The 9,875-nt window shown below is 47.3% G+C and overlaps 1 protein-coding gene across 1 annotated transcript in view; it reads left to right on the top strand.

Annotated features, from left to right (window-relative positions):
* Positions 1-469: 469 nt before the first annotated feature.
* FBXW8 (F-box and WD repeat domain containing 8) overlaps positions 470-9,875 on the top strand; it is a 52,365-nt gene continuing 42,959 nt past the window's right edge. Inside the window, exons 1-2 of the mRNA XM_069030442.1 lie at positions 470-781; positions 3,656-3,760. Of these exons, the coding sequence (XP_068886543.1) occupies positions 494-781; positions 3,656-3,760 (393 nt within the window). The 5' untranslated portion in view covers positions 470-493. The remainder of the gene's footprint in view (positions 782-3,655; positions 3,761-9,875) is intronic.

The following is a 9,875-nucleotide window of genomic DNA, read 5'->3' as shown; positions in this document are numbered from 1 at the left end:
CTCTGGGTGCCCAGCGGGACCCTGCCCTCACCCTGGCCACGGCTGAGGGGGCTCTGGGTGCCCAGTGGGGCTCTGGGTGCCCAGCGGGACCCTGCCCTCACCCTGGCCACGGCTGAGGGGGCTCTGGGTGCCCAGCGGGACCCTGCCCTCACCCTGGCCACGGCTGAGGGGGTCTGGGTGCCCAGCGGGACCCTGCCCTCGCCCCGGACACGCCTGAGGGGGCTGAGGGCTCCTAGCAGAGCCCAGACCCTAGACCGACCCTGCCGTCGCCGCGGCCTCGCTCGGCCGCCCGCGGCTCTCCAGAGCCAGGCCGGGCCCTTCTCGCGGTCCTCGTGTGGGGACCACGAAATGACGGCCGCGGCCCCAAGCCAGCTTCATCGCCAGCCGCGGCCCCAAGCCAGCTTCATCGCCCGGCGGCGGCGGAACCTTGTGGCGGCGGAACGCGCGGGCGCGGGGCGCGGTTTCCGTGCCGCGCCGGGCCGGCCCCGCCGCCATGGCCGCGGTGCCCGCGGAGCGGGAGTGGCCCAGCCGGCGGGAGGAGCGGGCCGGGGGGGCGAAGCGGCGGCGGCGGGAGGAGCCCCCTCAGGAGCCCCCGCAGAGGCCGGGAGAGCCCCCGCGGGAACCCCCGGCCGAGCCCGGGTACCTGGCGCTGGCCCGCGGGCTGCTGGCCGGCGGCGCTCCGGCCCGTCGCAGCCCCGCGCCCTCCCGCCCCGCCGGGGAGCCCGCGGGGGACGGAGGCAGCGATAGGGACGATCTGCTGGGGCAGCTGATCCGAGACCTGGTAGGGCTGCGCGGGGCCGGGGGCGGCTCTGGGGCTGTGCCCGGGACAGGCCGGCCCCAGGCGGGGCGGGCGGCCGCGGCGGGGCCGGTACCGGAGCACGCAGAGGGGCTCGGCTGAGGGGTCGCTGGGAGGCGGCGAGCAAAGGCGACGTTGAATTTGGGTTCCGCTGTGCTTGTTTATAACCTCAGCTTCTGAATATATATCCTCTTATAAAGTTTTAACCCTTCAAGATCTGCTGGTCCTATGTAATGGCACAGGGTTTGGGATTGTTGGGGTGTCATGTGCAGGGCCAGGAGTTGGGCTCGATGATCCTCGAGGGTCCCTTCCAACTCGAGATATTCCGTGGCTCTATGAAATAATATTTTTTTTCCTCTTTAAGATTTTTGTTGTTTACTCAGGCAGTTTGATGCAAGTGCAGTAATTAAGGATATCCTGCCTTGTGACACAGCAGCATAGTAAGAAAACAAGCTTTAATTCTTTAAATAAAGGAGTTAATTTGGAAATAGTCTTAAATACAGTTCTGAACCAGATAAAAGTTATTTTGGTAAATCCTCAATGCCATGGAGATTTTATTTACAGTATAGGAAAACTAGGGGGGAAACCCATTTTCTTATTTTTCACTAACCTCACTATGACTAATTACTCTTTGCTTAAAAAAATTAAAAGGAACAGATTAAATTTCTGTCTGCAAGGCACAAATTAATCCATTTACAGAATTAGTGCTCCATTAGCACACAGGAGCCCGAATCTGTCTCAGAGGGGCCGGTTGTATTTGAGTTTTGGATCCATTCCAGCAGACTTTTAGACAGGCTGGTGCTGACTTAACATCCCCGCTTCCTTGTGCTGAGGACAAGCTGCTGGGATTTTTGAGCTGTGGGAAGACCTGGATCTGTCCCTAATGTTAGGATTGCATTAGAATGGAATCAGTTTGAGTTTGTGCTGTGTTCTTACGTCCACTGTTTGCCTTCAGAACCTCAGGCAGATCCCAAGTCGGGATCATCCCCTGCCTCTTGGCACTTTCCTAACCTCTATTCCTTTGTTTCTTTGTAGGTCTCTTCTACAGCTACTCCTCATTTAAACCTGGACCCTTTGCAGCAAGAAAGTAGAAAAAAAAGGCAGTTCTGGGTTTATTTGAAGCAGGGTATAAACTGCTTGATCTCGCAGATCAGTTGATAATAAGCCTGCATAGCTGTTGTTTGCTCTTTTCCCCACCTTTCCTTAAAACACCGTTGGTGTTGAGTGTTGTGTCAGCACTGCTGTGTCTGCAGGCCCTCAGTCCTTCCAGTGAGACCTCTGTGTGCATCCAGACAGCCCAGGATCTGCTGCTTGGACGTGAGTCAAGTCCAATTTGGAAGGAGCACATCCACAGTGGGTCCGTGCCTGAGCTCATAAGCCTGGAGCTAATAATCCTTGCCCAATGGCTCCTCTTATTTGTTTGGGCAGCCTGTGGCTCCAGAACGGTTCCGTGGCTCCTGGATCCGAGCGGGATCACATCTGGGCAGCTTGGAGCCTGCCTGCATGTGGCCATGGAGATGTTCCCTTTGTGTTTTCCTTCGGTGTCCCCGTTGGAAATGGATGGGATTTAAAGCACACGAAAGCAAAACAGTCTTCCTGCAGATCCGCAGCGGGGAGTGGAGCCAGCGGCCCTGGCGCACAGGGGAGGGAAAAGGAGCTGTTTGTGCAGGGAAAGTGGGGGTACAGAGGGAGGGGAGCAGCAAGGTTGGCTGCAGGTCCTGCTTTAAGTAACTTTAGAACAAGTGGGAGGTTCCAGTGTGTATAAAGTGATGTTTTGTTGCTAAAAAGACCTGGTGGGAGCGTTGCCCGTATTTGTGTTGTCTAAACACTTGCCTAGTGTAGAATATCTTTTGCATTAAAAACCACACCACCACATTATGTTGTGATTTTCCTGAGTAACTCTGCTTTAAATAAACCCAGAATATCCTTTCTATTCTACTTTGGTGCTGCAAAGAGCCCAGATTTGAATGAGAAGGAGTAGTTGTAGAAGAGACCAACAAAGAAACAAGGGTATGAGGATTAGGGAAGTGCCAAGAGGCAGGAGATGATCCTGCTTTGGGATCTGCCTGAGGCTCTGAAGGCAAACAGTGGAGCTGGGTTTTAACTGAGCAGCCGATTTTGTGCATGAGGATTGATAGACAATGATCAGGAGCACCTGGGGGGGGGACAGAAACCAGAGAAAACATCAGAGAGCAAAACTGATGACATAGAAATGGTCAGAATCAGCTGATTTTACCCATTTTCTATTACATAGTATAAAAATGTTGAATGTCCAGACAGAATAAGAGAGAAGACAAATCTTCTTGTGATAACTGCAGAAAGAAGATGTAATAATTATGTAGTTAAACCAAACAAAATACATCTAGGAAAAATCTGTGTGCTGCATTTAGCTGTTAGCTTAAATTGATGGATTTGGCTTTAAATTTTTGTTTGAGATGCTCGATCAATTAAAGGAGGAACGTTTCATATTAAAAAGACATTTTTATGTTACTAATGAAAGAAACTTAACATCATCTCTGTTCAGTTTTATTTAAAATACTTGTTCATTTTTCCATCATGTGGGTTTGAAATCGTGTAAGTGAAATTCATAATGGGCATATGTCTTCAAAGTGCTTATTTATTGGGTCTTTTTGGCACTGAAACCTTCGCCAAACTGTTTTACTAGAACTGGTGTCTTGCCTTTCTCTGCCCTTTGAAGGGCCATGAAAGGGGGGAGAGGCAGAATAACTCCTGATGTTTTCATGGAGCTGTGATGGCACTGAGGACTCAGCATCCCTTCCCCACACCATGGTAACTTCTCCTGCTGTCAAACTCTGTTAAAGAAGCCTCACAAACTATTTTCTCCTTTTTCCTTTCCAGAATGAAATCAATGAGGTTCCTTTCTTCGATGTCCAGCTGCCTTATGAGCTGGCACTGAAGATATTCCGGTACCTGGGCAAGGCTGAGCTGGGAAGGTGTGCTCAGGTAAGTGCTGCTGGCAGTTTGCTGCTCTGATACTGCTTAAAATTGGCAGAAATGGTGAAAAAACAGGCACCTCGATGTAGGGCAGGGGGGTGGTAGCCCTAGGAACTCAGCTGGTTGTGCTTTCACTTACAAGAAACAGTTCCAAAGCTGAATATTGAAAAAGTAATGGTACATGAGCTGGGTTTACAGCTGCACTTGAGCAGAGTTAAATAAAACATCTGTGGCTTGGGCAGAAGCGAAGCCTTAAAATTAAAAATAAATAGTGCAAAGATATTTTGATTCAAGTGAGTGAGAAGCATTTTTGATTCAAGTGAGTGTCTTGCTGCAGTATTTAGAACTCAGCACTTGGCAGTGCTAAGGGCATGGCAAGAGCTGCTCCTCCCACTTTCCAGTGTGAGATTTGAACCACAGACACTGGAGTAGTAACTTTTTGTCTATAGTATTTTCACGTGAGGCTAAATTCTTGAATGACCCTGATTTCCTCCCCCCCAGCCCTGCAAGGGGTTTATATTTTTATTTTCTGATACTTTCAGATAATGCTCTCAGCAGTCAGTACTCAGGCATGGTCTGTAATTTAGGTGTAGTTGTAAGCTGCCTGTCTCTTCAATAGCTTTACTGAAACACTCACACTGCCTTCTGCTTGGGGTTGTTCAGCCCACACTGTTGGGCCTCTTTATTTCCTTTCTTCACACACTGAATGATGAACCCCCTCTCTGAATGAGTCTTCAAAGCAAACTTAATTGGCAAGTGCTGATTACCCTGTGAAGTCAAGCAGAATATCGTGGATATAATTCCAGCTTGTCCCGTGGCCACTATTTTGGGTTCCAGGTTGGTGTTCATTAACTCTTACAGACAAAGCACATCTTGCAACTTCACAAAAATCCAACCAAAGCCATTCTTTGTGTTACAAACAGTGTAGGGCATAGTTTGAGTGGAAGGGGAAAATGTTAATGTGTGAAAAGCGAGAAGTGACAGACAGGGTCTGTTGAGGATGGTAAACTAAACAGAAATATTCTGCAAATGGCCCAGGCTTCGAAAGGAAATTGGGCATTTAATGTTCAGTGTGAGTGTGTTGTGGTGTTAAATAGCTACAAGTGGCTATTGCTTAAAGCTTTGACTTGCTAATGCCTTTTAGGAATGGGGACTGTTAAAAGAGAATTAATTCCCCGTGCAGGGCTGCTGTTGCAGAGGAGAAAATTCTCTAGGATTATTTTTTGATGCTGTCCAGGACACACTGAAGCTTTCAGATACGCTCACATTTCTGTCCCTTGAGGTACAGATATGCCATCAGTAAAGGTCACAGCCCATGACATGGCACAGGGTTGCATTTTTGAGGTGGATTAGTTTAAATTTATTCTTTCATTCTCCTTTTCCTCCCTCTTTAGGCATGATCAGTTTACCTCATGGCATAGTGAAAAGATTGGTTGGTGGAGGGCTGCTCCTTTTCCCTGTGCTTGGGGCTGCACTGGATTTCTCTCTCCTTCACTTTGCTTTTTAGCTTGAACCTGTTCTCATAAGATGTGTTTTAACACTGAGACAATTTTCCACATTTCTCATTCTCCTCTTCCCAAGTCATTGTTCCTTTGTGGCAGCTGACAGGTAGCTGAGCAAGTGCCCGGTGTTTTACAGGGCTTTCCCAATCAGATGAATATGCAGTGCAGAGCTGGCTTCTTTTTAAGTGTTCAAATAAAAAGCAGAGCCATAAAAATAAATAGCATTTTCATTTTTCTCTTGGTGGTTTTGTTTTTGAAGGGGGGGAGCCCTCTTCTGTTCCATGGAAAACCCTGCTGCTTTATGGCGTTATCCTAGAAAGGGTTTTTTTATTAAGGTGCCTTGGGATTTCAGTGAAATTGGGCCAGTTGGTGGAATTGGCATCATGATCCATGTGAGTGCCTTTGGAGAAAACCTGTTTGCTTAGTTCTTTATGCCAAATTGGTAACCAGCTAACAGCAAAGGAGCCTGACTGCAGAGCCTCTCTGAGATTTAATCACACCACAGACTGTCTGGAGAACTTTAATTTCACCTTGATATTTCCCTCTCCCTCACTCCCCCACAGCTTTTCTTTGATTTTTGGAATTTGGCCTATTAAACACAACCTGTCTGTGTGGCACTGGAAATACAAAAGCCTGTAAATAGCAGTGTCCTCAGTGCCTGAGCTCTGGTGGGTCTGCAGTAGGGGGCTGACATTCAGTAGCACTCACCAGACCAGTCCCTGTTGATATCCCACATTTGGAATTCAAGGAGGAAAGTATCCAGGGCTTCATGTAGCACAGAACAGACCAGAGTGATGCAGAGTTTTCCCCTGTGAGCACCTCTTGATTGTGTTTGGACCACTGGCAGAAATATCTGTGCCATGAGTGACTGTCCTGTGAGCATGAGCAGGTTTGGGAACAGTCACTCCCTCCTCCTGGTCGTGATGTAGAGGGAAAGGAAAAACCATCCCTTGGGACACCACAAGTGTGACAACCTGAAGTGTCCTTGGGTTATTTGGGGCTGATGCTGTAGGTACATTAATTTTACCCATGGCCTGGGGACCTGGCCTTTATGGTGTCAGCTTTGGGATAAGGGGATGTGTCTGAATTCAGCAGCACTGAATTTTGGCAGTTTTGTTTCTGAACAGATCAGTGGGAAATTCCCATGACCTGTTAGGTTTTCATCTTAGAGAAGGTTTAGAAGTGTTTACCAACACAGGAATTGTGTATGTATCTGGGGCAAGGGAGACTGTTTCTAGGAATTTAGGAGTGAATTGTCGTGCATAAATCAAGGATTTCAGCTGCTTGCCTCCAGGGCTTCTGGGATTGTCAAACTGTTGAGGCTTTAATGTTTCTACATTTACAAAAGAAACTTGAATGTATATTTTTGAGCATGGTTTTGCATCAAGGTTGTTCATGGGTAGAAGCAGTCATCCATCCTCCTTGTGATTCACAGAGAGAGCAGAGAAATGGATGGATAAGGATATCCCTGCCTTGGGCTGATCCCCCAGCAGGGGAGATTCTGCCCCTCTCCCTCACTCAGGTGAGACCCCACCTGCAGAGCTGCCCACCTGCAGCTCTGGGATCCCCAGCACAGGAAGGACATGGAGCTGCTGGAGTGAGACCAGAGGAGGAGCTGCTCCAAGGGCTGGAGCCCCTCTGCTCTGGAGCCAGGCTGGGAGAGCTGGGAGTGCTCACCTGGAGAGGAGAAGGCTCCAGGGAGAGCTCAGAGCCCCTTGCAGGGCCTAAAGGGGCTCCAGGAGAGCTGGAGAGGGACTGGGGACAAGGCATGGAGGGCCAGGACACAGGGAATGGCTTCCCAGTGCCAGAGGGCAGGGCTGGATGGGATATTGGGAAGGAATTGTTCCCTGGGAGTGTGGGGAGGGGCTGGGATGGAATTCCCAGAGCAGCTGTGGCTGCCCCTGGATCCCTGGCAGTATCCAAGGCCAGGCTGGACATTGGGGCTGGGAACAGCCTGGGACAGTGGAAGGTGTCCCTGCCATGGCAGGGGGTGGCACTGGGTGGTCTTTAAGGTCCTTTCCAGCCCAACCCATTTTGTGCTCAGGGCTGTGAGCAGAAAGGATGAGCAGCTTCCATCAGAATGGGTTTGGATTAAACACTCCTTGGCACTGTTTGCTGTACTGAGCTCAAAGTCCAGCTAGCTCTAATTGAGGCCCCTGGTCTCAGCAAATGAGCCTTGACTCTGCCTTTGTGTGTCTGGGGAAGAAAATAAACCTAGTGAAATAAAAACCATTATCAGATGCAGAGGGATGAATAAACCTTCATTAGGATTTGAGCCAGTTGATTTAGATGGGATTAGAAGAAATTTTGAATTTGATGGAAGAGGTGGGGTTTTTTAGGGGAAAAAATATCCCCCAGGGGCAAAACCAAATAGCAAAGCCTATGTCAGCAAAAGCCTTTGAAGTCCTTCAGAACATTATTACTTGCTGAACTATAAAATATAAAACTGTCCCTGTGTGGAGCTCAGGGGAACCCAAACTTTCTTTGCTGAGAACAGTTGTAAAAAGATAATAGGAACACTGAAGACAAAATTGAAGTCAGGACTCCAGATCTATAAACAAGTCTGTAAGATGTTGTCATTGATCCTTGCTGGAGTTTCTGTGTAGTTTAGATTTGGAAAGAGTTTTAACAAGAGCTTTGCACATCTCAGCTCCTCTCCAACACCCAGCATTTGGGTGCATGTGAATAAAGCCATAACGCCCTGGCTTTGGGGGCCTCACCTGAAACTCCCAAGTCAAGCAGATCTAATAAAGCTGACTTGAAGCCAACGGCTGGTTTTAATGCTGCAGCCCACAGTGGTGCTGTAAAGTGAAATGCTTGAGACTCTTTATTAGTGATTTTGTGCAGCTGAGCCTCGCTCAGTGGGGTTTTACAAGGGGTTGGCATGCGAGTTTGGGGCTGTAAGAAAAGGCTGGGTTAGGGACCCTTTGGAAATCCAGGCTTGTAAAGCAGCAGGGTTCGCTGTAATTTGATTGAAAAAAAATCAGGATAGGATAGGATCTTTATTCCCCCTGAAAGTTGAAAAGGCAGTCGAGATTTTATGTAGCTTCCCCCCCCCCCCTTTTCTTTTGTTTTACTGTCTTTATAAAATGCTTTTAAGACCTTGAAACTTGAAAGGTCTGTGCAATATTGTCTGTTTTGGCAGACTCAAAGGTGTGTGTTTATTTTTGATTTTTATTTTGGAAAGCAAGGCAAAAGCTGGCCTGGTTTGGCTGTGCTTCCCTGTGCGTGTGCTCAGCCTGTCCCTGTCAGGAAAATGTGCTGCTGTTTGGGGAGGGGGCAGAGGTTCTGCCTGGGGAGCTCCTCTCCTGCTCCACAGCTGCTCTTTTGGTGTGTCAGCAGAAAGCTGGTTTAGGTTTCTTTTTTTATTCTTGGAGCAATAATACAGATATTTATCCTACTTTCAAATCAAATTGAGAGCAAATTCCTAATGGTTTGAATTTGGGATTGCCTCTTTTTGGTGCTTTTGATATTGCTGAGTGTGTCCCTCTAGGGACAGGAGCACTCAACACTGCTTTTGGGTGCCAGGGTGATGTGTATTGCTGGAGAAGCCTCAATGCTGGTTCTGTCATTTCAGGGCATTGTTATTGCCCTGTGCAGGTTGTTTCCTTTGTGAGAGGATGGAAGGGGATTGTCTTCTCCCTGCCAGTTTGCATCGAGGTCTCTGGGTGATTAAGAACATTCATTCTGCTGCATTTGGATGTTCCTGTTTGAGCACTGCTCTTCTCTGTAGGTCTCAAATCTTAAAAACACTTGCAGGTGACTCAGATCACCCCTTTTTTTCATCATATTAAACATTTTGTGTGTGTGTGACTATGGAAGAAATGGCAAATAAATATAAAGGCATGGTCCTGGGAGAGTTTGTGTCCGTGGGAGGCTTGGATTCTTGGCATAATCTGGGGACCGAAACAAACATTAGATGCTTAATTGTAACTTACTAAAAATGATGTCAGTCTCAGAAGGTTGTTTTAATCTTTTTAGAAACAGAGCACAATTGATTGCTGCTTTTACCAGTCATGGCTTTCATTGGTTACGTCTGTTTTTTTAAATTAAGAATTACAGAGGGAAAAAAAAAAAGCTACTTAAGTTGGCTCTTACCTCTTGAATCTTTAATTCTGAGCCCACAATTGATTGTGATGAAGCTGTTCTCTCTGGAATGGGCAGCAACTTGAGGCTGCTTGAAAAACTTAATAATTCATTCCTATTTATGCATACTGTAATACAATAGGTTATAAATCACTAATGTCATAGCCCTAATCAGGCATTGTCAGTGGGACTTCAGAGATATGGTGCTGTGATCTGAGAGGGTTTCTTAGCTACAAATATGAAAATAAATTCATCTTTTTGCTCTAAGCTCACAATTCTGTCTTAATTATTTTCTTGCTGCTTTTCCCTTCAAAATTTTCCAGTACCCTGATATTGGAGGTTGACAGTGTGGCCACTAAGCTGGTGTCCATGTTATGAGTATAAACTCAGTTACTTCCCAAAGAACCCACAGAAAACAAGCCTTTTGTTAAAGGTTTGGGGTTTTTATTCACTCAGTTGTATAAAGAGTGAACAAATATATTTGTTCAAGTAAGAATTTCGTCTCAGTGCAGGCCTGTATTGATTTATATATTTGT

The sequence above is a fragment of the Aphelocoma coerulescens genome, chromosome 15 (assembly GCF_041296385.1).
Source record: "Aphelocoma coerulescens isolate FSJ_1873_10779 chromosome 15, UR_Acoe_1.0, whole genome shotgun sequence".
NCBI classification, from domain to species: domain Eukaryota; kingdom Metazoa; phylum Chordata; class Aves; order Passeriformes; family Corvidae; genus Aphelocoma; species Aphelocoma coerulescens.
This window is presented reverse-complemented; position numbering and strand designations above follow the sequence as displayed.